Genomic DNA, 16,597 nt, shown 5'->3' with positions numbered 1-16,597 from the left:
GAGCGCGTTGTTTGTGTGCTGGGGTCTGAAATCAAGTGTAGCCTACTGCAGCAGAGCAGGGGGGTTGCATAGAGCTCCCTCTGGGGTACAGAGAACTTGCTGGGCAGGAAAACGAGCTCTTCCCTTCAAGGTTGAGAGGTTTGTGTGGGCTGAGAGTCCAGAGGCAGTGGGGAAGCTCCTCCTACCATTTGCCTGAAATAAAGTTCTAAAATCAAAGTGCCGTCAGGTTAGAGATTTATTGTTTCCTAAGGCTTGGCTGGTTTGTGCCATGCAGAAGGCCAACGCGGCCTAGTCTAAAGGCTGTCAATCCAGGCTGCACAATAGAATCACGTAGGCAGTTAAAAAAAAATATTGATGCCTGGCGCCCACTGCAGACCAATAGAACTGGTCTGGGCAGAAGAGATTCCAGTGTGCAGCTGGGGTTGCCGACTACTGGGCTGGTCCATCCTTTCTGCCTCTGGGTTATAGGTTCAGGGAGTATTTTATTCTTGACCCAGAAGAGTAGCAATTTAGAGGCCTGGGGACAGGAGGACTCCCATGCTCTTCCCAGACCTTTGCCCTTTGCTCCTACCCTCAAGGTCTGCTCTCCCCCAGAGGCCTGCAGGTGAGGAGAGGAGCCAGGCCTGAGACCAAGCCATGGAGGTGGAAGGCAGATTGGTGCTACAGGTCTGGAGTCTTTGCTGAGAATTAGCTGACTTACCTTTCTAGTGTAGGAGAAGAGAAGGAATCACTTGGCTGACTCATTCTTCCAGTAAAGAAGAAAAAAAAAAAAAAACCAAATCCCTTGCTGTTAATTCCAACTCTTAGTGACCCTATAGAACAGAACTGCCCTGTAAGGTTTGCATGGCGCAGCTTGTGGATTTGAGTCGATTATCTTTTGGTTTGTATTGGAGCTCTTAACCACTGCACTACCAGGGCTCCAGAAAAGAAAAAGGGGAGGAAAAAAAAACCAAATCCCTTGCTGTTAATTCAAAAAGGGGAGGAAAAAATCCACGGACTTTCTGATTGGGTAAAGATGGGGGCTGAATTTTGAAGGAAAAACAAAAACAAAAAGCAACAACATGTATTTTAAACTATTGAGAAAGTAAAAAGTAGCTCAGACTGGGAAGTACAAATCCTCCCTGCCAGTCATCAGGCTGGAAAGACAGACCAGATAAAGCCAGTTGCAAAGAAATGTTTCTCCCAAGGACGGGCTGCAGTTATTAAGTATCAATCAACCCCCTTCTTTGAGTGACTACTCTTTTTAACTCACTGAGATATCTTATTCTCTAAAATCATAGATTGCCAGGAATTTTGCTGTTTAAAATCGTATCAGTAGGAACGAAACACCCCCCTCTTGCCTGGTGGATATAAGTCAGTATGACTCAGAGAATCAGCTTTGTTTCCAACCTAAGCACAAAGCTTTGACTAAGGGGTTCCTGGACACAGCATTCCACGTTAGCTTTGTAGTTTTCCGGGAAACAAGACCCTGCGTCTGCTTCTACCTTCAGACCTGTGGTGACCCCTAGCCCAGCTTTGCTTTGAGCCTATGAAAGCACTGCTTCATTTGAATTTACTCCGCATTTCATTAATTGTTTAGTGAGGCACCACCAGTTCTTCGGGCATATGGTCCCCCTCATTGCAATGAATCAATAAACCTGACTTGATTTCATCAAGCTTGTCTTTGGTAGTCTTAGGCTGATAGGACTAGAGCACTGTCATCTTTGCTTAGCACATCTATCTCAAAACCCCTTTCTTGAATCTCAGGCCTGTATTTCCAGTGTTTACTGAAAAGTTACATCTGGAAGGCCCTCTATCCCAAACTTATATGACCAACATATAATTTTTATCTTGCTCTCCACTAAATCAATGAGCTCTGGCTTCCCTTGTCCCGGCATCTTAGTTACCTAGTGCTGTTACAACAGAAATACCACAAGTGGATGGCTTTAACAAACAGAAATTTATTCTCTCACAGTTTAGGCAGCTAGAAGTCCAAATTCAGGGTGCCAGCTCTAGGGGAAGGCCTTCTCTCTCTGCCGGTTCTGGGGGAAGGTCCTTGTTTCCTTTTAACATCTGCAGGCACAGCATCCTTGGAAATCTCCGTGTGTCTTGTTATCAATCTTCCCCTAGGTCTAGGAGGTTCTCAGCACAGGGACCACAGGTCCAAATGATGTGCTGTACTCCCAGCTCTTCTTTCTTGGTGCTAGTGAAGTCCCTCTTCTCTCTGCTTGCTCACCTTTTATTTGTTGTAAGATAAAAGCTGTCACTCAAGCAAGGGTGTGACTTGAGTAAGGGTGTGACTTAAGTAAGGGTATGAAGGCTGTGACTCAAGATATACCCCACACTGATCCTGCCTCATTAACATATAGAGGTTAGAATTTACAACACATCACAAAATGGAGGATAATTAGATCATAGAGTGAAGGACAGTCACACAATACTGGGAATCTTGGCCTAGCCAAGTTGACATATATTGGGGGTAACACAATTCAAATCGTGACACCTAGTTAATGAGCATTTGTGTCTAACTAGAGATCTAGGCATCATCCATGATTTTTTGCTCTTCCTCATTCTCCATAGTCAATCAGCCTTGCTGTCCCCCCCAGGACTCAGCAGAGTGTGGGTACACAGTGGGTCCTCAGTAGCTATTTGGCAAATGAATAAATAGACCACAGGGGTCTAGTGCTGTTTCTGATCCCAGCATTCATGTCTTCCAGCTGTTGCTTATAACCTTCTCTGCTTAGTCAACTCATCCATCCCCCTGTCCCAGCTCCTCTTCCTCTGGGAAGCCTCCTCAGTTCACTCCAGGAAGTAATAAGCTGTGTGTCCCCACTGTGCTTTGTGATGTCTCATTTAAGCACTGATCACAGTGTTTTGTAGCTATTTACTTACTTATTTGTCTCTCTTGATGGAGTCTGAACTTCTTGAAGACTTGTTCATTGTGGTGTTCCCTGAGCCTGCCTCTGTAGGGATTGTAGGTGTCTGTGGAACAAAGCGCTTTAACAGAGATTCTCTGGCAATAGCAGAGAATGACACAAGAGGGCTGAGCAGGGCTGGGACAGGATCAAGACACTGTCAACCTGCAAAGGAAATCAGAGGCTGGAAGGTCCTACTGAACTGCCTCCAGGAAGCTGCTTCACTCAGACCATTCTCCCAGATCCTCACCTCTCTGCCTGCTGATCCTCTGCCATCCTTGGGCTGCTGACCGGCACACTGCTATCCCTTTCAATTCCTACTCTCCCTTCAAAGCCCAGCCTGAGCTCTGCCGCCTTCAGGAAGCCTCAAGTCCTGCTGGCTGCTCATCCGCCCTCTCAGTCATGTCCATGGCAGGTGTATTTGTACAGCCCCTGCTAAATGTGTAACACTAGACCAGGTGCCAACAGGCTACAGAGGGAACGTCCAGCAGCTCACATCTGTCCTTCAGGGGCTTGTAATCATGTAATATACCAGTTTATGTTTTCATTTAAATACATATTTTAAAATAGAAAACTAAACTTCTGTGTATTATACATAATGTTCAGCTATCGAAATAAAAATCACCTGTAGCCCCATTACCCAGAGATAACCTCTGTTAACATTTTAATGTATTTTCATCTAGCTCCTCTTAAAATAGAAGTTTTAACTTTTTACTTTGAAACAGTTTCAGTGTTACAGACTCGTTGCCAGAATAGTGTAGAGAACTTCCATTTATCTTTGTCTGTAGCCAATCTAGACATTTTGTTACGTTTCCCTTATTATTAATTTTCTTTGTCTACTGGGTGATTATAAAGTCCAGAAACGTAGCAAATATACATGATATCATCAAGGGTATCTTTAATCTGTAAATAAATAAAGTAATAGTATCTGCATTTCCACGTTTTATGATCACCCTGTATATTTACACATTATTTTTCCTCAACCATTTAAGAGTAGACCACATTTGTCCATGCTCTTTATCCTTTAAAATACTTCAGTGTGTATCTCTTAAGAACAAGGGCATTCTCTTACACAAACACTGCACGTGTGCTATACTCAGAAACTTAACATGGTTACAATACTTTGATCTGTGATCCACATTCCAATTTTGCCAATTGTCTCAATAATGTCCTTGAGAGCATTTCCCCCATTAGTCCACGGTCCAATCCAGAATCACGTGTTGCACTTAGTTGTCTTTTTATTCTCCTTTAATCTGGAACAGTTCCTCAGCCTTTCTTTGTCTTCATGACATTGGCACATTTGATGAAGAGGGCCAGTTGTAGGGAATGTTTCCCAATCTGGGTTTGTCTGATGTTTCCTCCCGTTTAGATTCAGTCCCACTGGAAGACTTTGTAGGATGGTGTGAACTTCTCAGGGTATCCATAGGCACACGGTGCAGCCACTGGGGATGTTGACTTTTATCACCCTGCCCAGGTTTTGTCTTGTTTCCCCATTGTATGCTTACTCCTTCCCCACCTTGTGCCTAATACACAGTCTGTGGGGAGACAATCTAAGTCATGCAAATACCCTGCTCTCATCAAACTTTCCTTTAGAGTTAGCATCAGCTGATGACTCTTGCCTGAACCAATCATTAATACAGTGGTAAGTTTTTGGCTCACCACCCTGTTCACACTTATCAGTGCACCTTCTGCTGTTAGGAAGAGCTCTGTTTCCCCCATTGTTTCTTTGTTTGTCTTCGTTGTCAGTACATACCGTGGATTCCTACTTTTTCAATGGGTTATAACCCATCACTGTTCTTAATTATTTTTATGCTCAAACTGTCCTAGATTTGGCCAGTGAGAGTCCCTTCAAGCCGGCTCCTGTGCCCTTTTAACACGTCTCCATTGTTTTGGGGACACTTTACGATACAACAAAATATACCAGTCTCACCCTGTACCTTCCCTGCCCCAGCCCTGGAATCAGCCATTTCTCCAAGGAGCCCTGATTCCTTTTAGTGAGGCATTATATTAGAGACCAGGATCTGAATGCCTTTTGGTCTTTTTGTTATTCATTTAATATCACCTGTTGTTGCTAGGTGCCCTTGAATCAGTTCTGACTCATAGTGACCCCATGTGCAACAGAAGGAAACACTGCTCCGTCCTGTGCCATCCTCACATTCATTGCTATGTTTGAGCCCACTGTGGCAGCTACTGTGTCAATCCATCTCAGTGGGGGTCTTCCTCTTTTTCACTGACCCTCTACAAGCATGGAAACCCTGGTGGCATAGTGGTTAAGTGCTACAGCTGTTAACCAAGAGATTGGGCAGTTTGAATCCACCAGGCGCTCCTTGGAAACTCTACAGGGCAGTTCTACTCTGTCCTATAGGGTCGCTATGAGTCGGAATCAACTCGACGGCAGTGGGTTTCTACAAGCATGGTGTCTTTTTCCAGGGACTAATCCTTCCTGATAATACGTCCAAAGTACATGAGATGGAGTCTCACCACACCCACTTCTAAGGAGCATTCTGGCTATACTTCTTCCAAGACAGATTTGTTTGTTCTGGCAGTCCATGGTATATTCAGTATTCTTCATCAACACCATAATCCAAAGGCATCAATCGTCTTCGTTCTTCCTTATTCATTTTCCAGCTTTCACATGCATCTGAGGCATTTGAAAGTACCATGGCTTGGGTCAGGTGCACCTTAATCCTCCAAGTGACATCGTTGCTTTTTAACACTTTAAAAAGGTCTTTTGCAGCAGATTTGCCCAATGCAATACGTCATTTGATTTCTCGACTGCTGCTTCCATGGGCATTCATTGTGGATCCAAGTAAACTGAAATCCTTGACAACTTCGATCTTTTCTCCATTTATCATAATGTTGGTTATTGGTTGTGAGGGTTTTTGTTTTCTTTATGTTGAGGTGAAATCCATACTGAAGGCTATAGGCCTTGATCTTCAGTAAGTGCTTCAAGTTCTCTTCAGTTTCAGCAAAACAAGGTTGTGTCAGCTGCATATGGCAGGTTGTTAATGAGACCTTCTCCAATCCTGATACATTCTTCACATAGTCCAGCTTCTTGGATTATTTGCTGAGCATACAGATTGAATAAGTATGGTGAAAGGATGCAACCCTGACACATACCTTTCCTGATTTTAAACCATGCAGTATCCTCTTGTTGTGTTCATACAACTGTCTCTTGATCTATGTACGGGTTCCTCATGAGTACAATTAAGTGTTCAGCAGTTCCCATTCTTTGTAATGTTACCCGTAGTTTGTTATGCTCCACACAGTCAAATGCCTTTACATAGTCAATAAAACACAGGTAAACATCTTTCTGGTATTCTCTGCTTTTAGCAAAAATCCACCTAGCTCCATTCATCTCTTTGCCTATTAAGTTGCAATCATACTGCTTATTTGCACTTCACAAAATCATAAGCATTTTTTCCATGTTATAAATATTGTCTGAAAACATGGTTTTAAATAGCTACATGGTATTCAGTCATATGGATGGACCGTCATTATTTAGCCATCCATCCTTATAAATAATGCAGCCATGAACATCTTTGGCATATACCTGTAAGCACATCTCTGAACATCTTTGATTTTTTCCTTAGACTAAATTCTTAGAGGTGACATTTGCCAGGCCAACAATGTGAGCATCATGTATGTGTGTCTTAAGTGGGGACATGGTTTAGTCCATTTCAGTTATGTTAGACAAGTAACATTTTTAGTTAGGAATGGTGCTACAACTTGACCTGGCTTGTGAAAGGCAGCACCTGGGTGGGGGCAAAGGTAGGGAGTAGAAAGGGTGCTGCATGCAGGGGCTGCCACGGTGAGCAGAGAGATGGAGGCAGGATGGGGATGTTGAGGTGACCTGGGGCCTGTTGCAGAGACTTTATTGGGAAGGGAAAGGAACAGAGGTTGGCTGCCAGTCCGATGGTCTAGCGAGCAAGAGGAGGGAGTGTGGAGGCTTCCATTTCCTCCACCATGCACAGGATGGTGCTTGGAGAGCTGTGGGGCTCCAGGGAGGAAGCAGGAGCCCAGTGAGGCATGAACCCCCACCCCCTCACTTGGCACCCTCTCCCCTCTCCTTGGGACCAGCTTTGCCTAGTTGGCTCTGTCCCCAGGGCAGAAGGCCCAGTGGAGGCGTTGCTTGGTTTCCTTTCATTGTGCTGTAATGCCTGTGGCCTGTTTAGCACAAAGCCCTGCTTTTCCAGGGCCCCTGCTCTGAAGCAAGGCTGGGGGGCAGCTGGCCCCTGTCCTGCACCTCTTGGCAGCTCCAGCGCTATGGGTGAAGGAGGGTCTGAGGGCTGTAAGGCTGGTACTATCTTGTTTGAGTTAGTAGTGAGAGACATCCCCGAGGGGGCAGAGCCTGAGCTGGGCCCTGAAGACCTGTGAGGGGCAGGCGGGACCCTCTCTCACCTAGGAGGCCCTAGGGAAGGCTGGGAGAGGGCTAAGGAGGAGGTCTTATCTCCAACCTGCACGCCCGGTGGTGCTTGGGGGCTTCTGGAGGGCAAATCTCAGGACACTGGGAGAGAGGGAGGAAAACAGAGCACCTTGAAGAGAAGTCAAGAAGATCACTGAGTGCCAGTCTTCATGGTCTTTCTGAGTTGACTTTAGAAAGCCGTCAGATCTGGGAAAGCTGCCCCCAGGGCCCTGAACAGTGATATTCATCACCTCTATGGGTCCTCTGGGGGGTTGTGGGGCCCCAATAATAAGGGTGAGCTTCTGGGTGGGATTCCCCTGTGTCTGGAGGATGGTGTACAGCAGCTGATCTATTCTCCTCTCTTACCCCTTCTCTAGACTTCCTTCTATGGCCGCTTTAGGCACTTCTTGGATATCATTGACCCTCGCACACTCTTTGTCACTGAGGTAAGTCATGGCTGGCACTCTCAATGGCTTTTGTACCTTGTCACTTCAGAAGATCCATGGGTCATGTGAAGAAGCAGGAAGGGTGACGAATGAAAAAGATAAGGGGGTGGTGGCAGGTGAGAGGAAAATATATATATATTTGAGTGTATACACTGTGATATGTGCTTTATATACATATTTCATTTGGATCTCACAATACTGCTTCAAGGTAGATATCGTTATTATCTAAAATTTTAACAAAATTATTACTGACTATATGGATTATATGCTCATTATAAAAGTTGAAACAATACAGATACGTTTAACTAGAACAAAAAACATCCTTTTATACATCTTCTCTACCCAGCTCCCTCTTCTCATAGGTGACTGTTAATGGCTTTAAATGGCAGGTTTGTGGTATAACTTGCCTTTTTTAGATGTGTATTTCTATGAGTTTTGACAACTGTATTCGTTTATATACCCACCACCACAATCAAGACATAGAACATTTCCATCACCCTCAAAAGTTCTCCCCAGCCCAGCCCCTGGCAACCACTGATGTGTTTTCTGTCCTTATTATTTTGCTGTTTCCAGTATGTCATATAAATGAAATCCTACAATATGTAGCCTTTTATGCCTGGCTTCTTTCCTTCTAGCATAAAGCTTTTGAGACTTATCTATGATGTTGTGTGTATCGGTAGTTCATCCATTTTTATTGTTGAGTAGTATTCCATTGAATGGAAATTCCACTGAATTTGTTTATCCATTTACCTATTGATGAACACCTGGACTGTTTGAAGTTTTTGAAAATTGTGAATAAAACTTCTGTGAACATTCTTTGTGTGGATATGTGTTTTTATTTCTCTTGGGTAAATAACTAGGAATGTGACTGCTGGCTCATATGCTAAGTGTGTGTTTGTAGGAAACTGCCAAGCCATTGTTCACAGTGGTTGGATCATTTTACATTCCCATCTGCAATGTATGAAAGTTCCAGTTGCTCCACATCTTCACCAACACTTGATATTGTCAGTTTAAAATTTTTTTTATTATAGTCATTCTGAGAGATTATTCTTATAGCCTTTTTAAATGTACTTACAAATGTTTATGGGAATGTGTGCCAATAAAAAATAGCAAATAATTATTAAGCATTTACTATGAGCCAGGTAGTCTTGTAAGCATCTTACATGCATTAGTTGATCAGATTAAGTCAAAGCCAGTGCTACGAGGTAGATATTATTATAAGTTCCACTTTACAGATGAGAAAACAGAAGTTAAGTCTCATGCACATGGTCACAGAGCTGGCAAGTGGTGGTGCCAGGGTATGAACTAAGGTAAGCTTGTCTCCAGAACTCTTACCCTTAGCCAGTTTGCTCTCGCGTTCAGGTAACTTGAGTTAAGGGAACTTATCCAAAATCAGTTAGCTAACAGAAGGCCTGAACTCAGGCCCTGGGTCCCTGCAAACGCTGGAGTGAGGCATTGATCCTCTGAGTCTGCTTCCCAAGTGGACAGGACTTCACTGTACATCTTTTCTGTGCTGAGCTTAGTCTCAGGGTTGATCTGCTCTAGGAGGGAAAAACCATGATGGAAGGAAGCATAAGGCTTGCTGGATACCTGGGCCTAGGACCATCCTAGATGAATGTAGTCCAGTAATGTGAAATGTAGAAACTACCCTGTTATGTGGTTTCTTACTGCATCTCAGCAAGAATGAAGAGCTCAGGTATTTTATTGCCTGGCCTTATCTACCCTTCTGCCCTTGTAGGTCTACCACCTCTTGAAGTCAAAGCAGCTGTACTTCTAGGCTCTGTCAGGGGCATCCAAAAGAGTTCTTATGTGTTTATATAAAAATTTTGGAAGAGCACCATACTAGAGAAACTACTTACTACCTAGCCTAGGTAATGTGTCTTAATAGAAAGTTCTAGAACTGTGTAAAACTAAATACAATTGCAGTCCTAAAATCCTGACACAAATGCCACCTGCTTGATTGAGAAGTCAGCAGAGGCCAATACTTAACTCAAAGTCTAGAGGTGCTAATGGTGGACTTTGAGGCATGCTGAGAGATAGATGGAGGGAGGCTTGGGAGGTAGGGAGGCATTTTAGTGTTCCTCAGAATTACCACAAGCAGGAAGTGGCTTTGGGGAGGGATGACCAGCTATATACCTCCCCTTCGGTTCCATTCCCAGACCATTTCATTTCACAACTCCTCCTTGTACCACATCTTTCTTTTTCAACTCTTGCATTTTAAAAGACCCCAGTGTTCTCATACATCACTAAACTATTTTAGTTGGTTTCCTCTATCAATACATACAAAAATATCATACTTTACTATTAATTGAAATGTCAAAACCAGTTAAATATTTACTGACTAGAACATAACCAAAGCAATGGCAATTTTAGAATATTCCTTGATTTCCACATGCTCCCTCCCCTCATCAGAAATTCTAATTGGATTTCCAGAAACATACACACCTCCCCTGCCCTCTGCACCCCATTTGGAACTATTTCCAGCACAACTTGCCACCCTTTCAGAAAGCTTCTGCCCACAGAAAGTCTTCTAGTCCCTAAAAACTCTGAAAGGGCCATGAATGGGGCTTGCAGACGAGGTAGGCAGTGGGCTTAACCTTTGCTGGCTCTAGCCCAGGCAGGTTGCTTAGCAAAGCTATCTCTATGAAGCAGTGAGAAATCTGAGGTGCCGAGGGGAAAGTTTCTTACCTGAACCCCTCCCCCACGAGCTGTAGATACTGGGAGGTCCCTTCTGGCTGATGTCCTGGGAGGAAACATGGGGCAATGGCTGCCCAGTTGGAGGAGATCTGGGATGGGCCTGTTTGTGAGAAAACCAGACCCATTGCCATGAAGTTGATCCCAACTCATAGCAACCCAGGGTGGAACTTCCCCATAGGGTTTCCAATGAGCAGATGGTAGATTCAAACTGCCAACCTTTTAGTTAGCAGCCGAGCCCTTAACCACTGCACCACCAGGGCTCCTTGTCTGGGAGGGTGGGAGGATAATGGCGGACTTGAGGGAGTGGCTCTGGAGCTGGTTTCCTGAGCTGGAAAGATCCTGAACAGCTGAGCCATACATATGGTGACCGGGTTCTGAGGGGCAGTAGCTGACTCAATAGATAGACTCATCTTAAGGAAGTTCTGCAGCTACTTGTTTGCCATTTATAACTGATCCAGCTTTAAAAAGATTCCAACCCTTGTATGTGTAATGAGGTGGAGAAAATTTTATTCACCATAATTTCCCTTAAGAAGAAGGCTGTCTTTGTTCTAAGAATGCTTTGAACAGGATCTCAGAGGAGGGAGGAGGTTGCTCTGCTTGGCAGAGGGGGAAGAATTGTGCTTTTTGATTCTAAAAGGAGAGAGGAGAGAGAAGGGAAAAAAAAAAAAGGAAAAACAGTGGGATGGAGCACAAGAAACTGGGGTAAGCTGTAAGGACAGTAAAAGAAATCCCACAATGGGAACTGGACTGGGGGCCCTTTGGAGATGGGTGATGTCCCCTGTGCTTGAGAAAGTTGCAGTGTTGCAATACTATCCCCTCCATCATCATTCCTGGGGATTTGTCGGTAAAGTCTGCCTGGTTCATGAAATTTCTACGAGAATACATTTTTGGGGGGATCTTGAAGGGTGTGAGTCTCTGTTCACAGTGCAGTGCGTGCAGAATCTAGCCTGAGGAAGGAAACCAGCAGGAGCTTGCAGAACCCCTGAGGAGAAGGGTTTGGCCTTCCACATAGGCCGTGGAATTAATATCTAGATTTCTGAGGGGCAAAGCTGTACCAGCTGACATCAAAGTTACATTTTTTTTTTTTAATTTATTTTGGCAAAATATATACAGGTTTCCCCCACTATCCAAAAGTACAGCGTTCCTATGAAACCTTTTGTAAGCTAAAATGGTGTAAAGCAAAGAAGCGATTACCATTAATTTATATGGGGAAATTTTTTGAGCATTCCCAGATCCAAAAAATAACCTGCCAAATCATACCAAATGACACATGAAACCTAAAACAACACTAACATGTAGTAAAAGCTGAGATGCTGAGTGTAGCTCCTGGGGAAAGAGCTTGGCAATGCCACTCTCGCTGCTCGGGGTGCATGCTGCCTTTTTAATTAACGGCTTGCTGCACAGCAAATGTTGAACACTATTTCTGCTTTTCGCCTTTTATCGTAAAAGTGAAAATCCTCTTCGGATTTCTTTTGATTAGTGAAAACAGGTACTAATGTAGGTTTTCGAAAAAGCAAAGTGGCGTACTAACTAGACAATAGGTAAGTGGTAACTGGTGAAGGGTAAGAGTACACAAAACTGGGGAAGTCAGCACAACTTGAGCAAGGCAAGGTCATGCAAGCTTCATAGACACATCCAAACTCCTTGAGGGATCGAATTACTGGGCCGAGGGCTGGGGACCATGATCTCAGGGGACATCTAGCTCAATTGGCATAACATAGTTTATTAAAAAAATGTTCTATATCCTATTTTGGTGAGTAGCGCCTGGGGTCTTAAAAGCTTGTGAGCGGCCATCTAAGATATTCCACAGGTCCCACCCCATCTGGAGCAAGACAGAATGAAGAAAACCAAAGACACATGAGGAAGATTAGTCCAAATGTCTAATGTACCACAACTACCACAGCCTCCACCAACTAGGTGGTGCTTGGCTACCATTACTGACTGTTCTGACAAGGATTGCAACAGAGGGTCCTGGGCAGAGCAGGAGAAAAATGTAGAACAAAATTCAAACTCACAAAGACCAGACTAACTCTTCTGACAGACACTGGAGAGGCCCAGAGAATGGCCTTCGGACACCCTTTTAACTCAGTACTGAAGTCACTCCTGAGGTTCCCCCTTCAGCCAAAGATTAGACAGGCCCGTAAAACAATAATACACGTAGCTCAACCATGTATATGAGACTAAATGAGCACGCTAGGCCAGCGGCAAGGACAAGAAGGCAGGAGGGGACAGGAAAGCTGGACAAATGGAAAAGGGGAACCCAAGGTTGAGAAGGGGAGAGTGTTGACATGTTGCGGGGCTGGCAACCAGTATCACGAAACAATATGTGTATTAATTGTTTAAAGAGAAACTAATTTGCTCTGTAAACCTTCATCTAAAGTACACACACACACACACAAAAAGCGAAGTGGCATAAAGCAAACTTTCAAAAAGCTGGGAATACCTATATAACAAAACATTTGCCCTTTTAACCATTTTTAAGTGTACACTTCTGTGATGTTGATTACATTCACTGTGTTGTGCAGCCATCACCACTATTCATTTACAGATGTTTTTCGTCACCCCAAACAGAAACTTAGTGCCCCTGAAGCAATAACTCCCCATTTCCCTCCCCCTCCACAGCCCCTAGTAACCACTAATAAACTTCTATGTCTATACATTTGCCTATTCTTCATATGCCATACAAGTGGGATCATGCAGTATTGGTCCTTTTTGTGTGTGACTTACTTCACTGAGCATATTTTCAAGGTTCATCCATGTAGTAGCGTGTATCAGAACTTCATTTCTTTTCATGGCTTAGTAGTATTCCATTGTATGGCTGTACCACATTTTGTTTATCCATTTGTCTGTTGATGGACACTTGGGTTGTTTCCACTTTTTGGGCTGTTGTTAATCATGCTACAGTGAACGTTGGTATATGAGTATCTGTTTGAGTCCCTGCTTTCAGTTCTTTTGGGTGTATGCTGAGGAATGGAATTGTTAGGTCATATGGTAATCCTAGGAAACCCTGGTGGCGTAGTGGTTAAGTGCTATGGCTGCTAACCAAAGGGTTAGCAGTTCAGATCTGTCAGGCGCTCCTTGGAAACTCTATGGGGCAGTTCTGCTCTGTCCAGTAGGGTCACTATGAGTTGGAATCGACTCAACAGCACTGAGTTTGGTTTTTGTTTTTTTTTATGGTAATACTATGTTTAACTTTTTGAGGAACTGCCAAGCTGTTTTTTACAGTGGCTGCAGCATTTTACATTTCTACCAGCCATACGTGAGGGTTCCAATTTCTCAGCACCCACACTTGTTATTTTCCATTTTCTTGATAATAGCCATCCTAGTGGGTGTGAAGTGGTTTTTTATTGTGGCTTTGATTTGCATTTCCCTGTTGACTAGTGATGGAGCCCTGATAGCTCCAACCATTAGGAGCTTGACTGCTAACTGAAAAGTTTGCTGTTCAAACTCACCCCGCGGCTCCATGGAAGAAAGACTTGGTGATCTGTTGCTGTAGAGATTACAGACAAGAAAACCGTATGGGGCAGTTCTACTCTGTCACATTGGGTCGCCAGGGGTTGGAATCGACTTGAGGGCACCTAACAACAATGACTAATGATGTTGAGCATCTTTTCATGTGCTTATTGGCCATTTGTATATCTTCTTTGGAGAAATGTCTATTCAAGTCCTTTGCCCATTTTTTAAATTTATTACTTATTTTCGTTGTTGAGAATATACGCAGCGGAACATACACTAATTCAACAATTTCTACATGTACAATTCAGTGACACTGATTACATTTTTTGAGTTGTGCAACCATTTCCACCCTCCTTTTTTGAGTTGTTTCTCCCTCATTCACATAAATTCACTGCCCCTAAGTTTCCTAATCTTGCTTTACCCGTTTTAAAATTAGGTTATTTGTCTTTTTGTTGTTGAGTTGGAAGAGTTTTTTTTATAATATATATGATTTCCAGATATTTTCTCCCATTCTGTAAGTTCTGTCTTCACTTTCTTGAAAAAGCCCTTTGATGTACTTTTTTTTTTTTTATGAAGTCCAATTTATTATTATTTTTTCTTTTGTGCTGGTGTTTTTGGTGTCACATCTAAGAATCCATTGTAAGAATCTAAGTCCTGAAGCTTTACCTGTACGTGTTATTCTAAGAGTTTTATGGTTTTAGTTCTTACATTTAGGTCATTGATCCATTTTGAGTTAATTTTTCTATGTGGCCTGAGGTATGGGCCCGACTTCATTCTTTTGCGTGTGGAGATGCATTTGTCTCAGCACCGTTTGTTGAAGACAGTATTCTTTCCCCATTGAATGGGCTTGGCACCCTTGTTGAAGATCAGTTGGCCATAGATGTATGGGTAAGTTACTTCTAGTTATGGATGGAAGATGAAACGAATTTGCTCTTCTGAATTCAATAATTATTTAAGGAAATGGATGAATGACAGATTTTCATACTAATTGGAATAGTGTTAATAATAACAACTTAGTACATACTAGTATTGGTGTAGTAATCTGAAACTATTTGGGATGTACTGTAGGATAGAGTCGCTATAAGTCAGAATCAACTCGATGGCAATGAGTTTGGGTTTTTTTGGTAGGATAGAGTTAGTAAATAATCGTACTGATGTTGAGAGCTAGGGTTCTCACTGGAGGAGTAGGGAGCCAGGGATGGTTGTAGACTATGGGGAGGAAGAATGTCCTGGGGAAGGGAACTGTATGGCAAGGTCAGGAGGTGGGAACATGTAGGCAGGACCCAGAGGGTGGTGGTTCATTTTGCCAGAAGGTGGGAGTGTGAAATGTTTTCGGGTGCTGTTTACCTCCTGGCCTCTGTCTTATCTCATGTGGTGTTACCACTGCCATCTCATGTTTAATATATTAAATTTGATTATAATAAATTAAATATAATAGTATATTTAAATCATTTGGACATCGCTGTTAGCCAAAGAGTAACCGTCTGCATTTAGTTTGGGGGTGGGTTGTGGTGCTCTTCCCACGCCTCTAGAAAAGATTAGTTTTGCTTCTGATGACTCTGTCGCCAACTTTTCTTTACGTGCCCTTTCCTTTCTGTGTCTCTCTCTCTTCTCCCAGCCATCCTGATATCCTATAGTCTCTGGCTACCACTCTAACACTCCAAGACTGCCCCTTTGCTTCCTCCCTCTTCCCCCTCAGGGACTTGGGGGCAGGCCTGGAGGGGCAGACTCTCCTCTGCTCAACCATCTGCCACTGGAGAAGACCTCTCCCAGGTGCGTGTGTTTCCAGAGGGACCTCCTGGGGACCAGACAAGGAGCGACCCTCACAGAGACACTTTCTGACTGACAGGCAGGCAGTAGGCAGGCAGGCTGGTGAAGGAGATGGAGTTTGGGAAGTGGCAGCTTGGGGTGTTCCCCTCCACCTCTTGCTAGGGCTCCGGAGAGGGGCCACAGCCTTGTCTGTGGGCCCACAGGGCCCCTCAAAGTTCTTTGCATTCAGGGCTGCTGCTGCCTGCTTTTTCCTGGTTGAAAAGACTTCCTTCAGAGTTCACCCTGCCACCAACCTCCCAGGCTTTTCCCACCCCTCCAGTACCCAGGCCCTTCTGCCAAGTCTCACAGTACAGCAGAGTGAAAGGAGGGCTTAAAGCAGGGAGGCTCTTCTAGCCCCCAGAACAGCCAGCTGTCAGGCATCCCTCGTGACCAGTGGCTTAGGGTCTTGACTGTCGCACAGGGCCTGGGGCTCCAGCCCCAGTAGGGGCTCTGGTTGAAAGTTAGTAAGGCCCAAGGCCAGCCTGTAGGCCCTTGGGTGGTGCAAGTGGTTTGTGTTCGACTGCTAACCTAAAGGTTGGCGGTTTGAAACCATCCAGTGGCTCCGTGGAAGATAAAGCCTGATGATCTGCTCCTCTAAAAGTTACAGCCAAGAAAACGCTGTGGAGCAGTTTCACTCTGTAACATATCGAGGTCGCCATAAGTAGGAATCGTCTCTGTGGCAATTTTTTTTTAAGGCCAGCCTATAGCCAGCCCCCAGCGGCAGAGAAACACACTCTAGCTTCCTTCAATCCTGAACTTTCGGCCTTGTCTTCAGGAACTTTGGATTTAGTTCTCTTTCAGTCCATGTCTTTTGCCAAGCTCACGGCTCTTTGGAACTTATTCTTTTGGCAGGAGGGCTCCCATTGATGACCATGTCAAATGAGATGGAA

At 44.0% G+C, this 16,597-nt stretch overlaps 1 protein-coding gene across 10 annotated transcripts in view; it reads left to right on the top strand.

Moving 5' to 3' along the window:
• The window catches only part of SFXN5 (sideroflexin 5), a 164,854-nt gene that overhangs the window by 11,037 nt on the left and 137,220 nt on the right, over positions 1-16,597 (top strand). For 8 of the 10 annotated variants that reach the window (XM_023552770.2, XM_023552769.2, XM_003413677.3 and 5 more), the window contains exon 2: positions 7,677-7,745. The exons of the other annotated variants lie outside the window; for them this stretch is intronic. In XM_023552770.2, coding sequence (XP_023408538.1) covers positions 7,677-7,745 — 69 coding nt within the window. The remainder of the gene's footprint in view (positions 1-7,676; positions 7,746-16,597) is intronic. 10 annotated transcript variants of the gene reach the window in all.

This window comes from Loxodonta africana, chromosome 15 (genome assembly GCF_030014295.1).
Source record: "Loxodonta africana isolate mLoxAfr1 chromosome 15, mLoxAfr1.hap2, whole genome shotgun sequence".
In the NCBI taxonomy this organism is placed as follows: domain Eukaryota; kingdom Metazoa; phylum Chordata; class Mammalia; order Proboscidea; family Elephantidae; genus Loxodonta; species Loxodonta africana.
The sequence above is the reverse complement of the archived record's forward strand: the minus strand, read 5'-3'. Positions and strand labels throughout refer to the sequence as shown.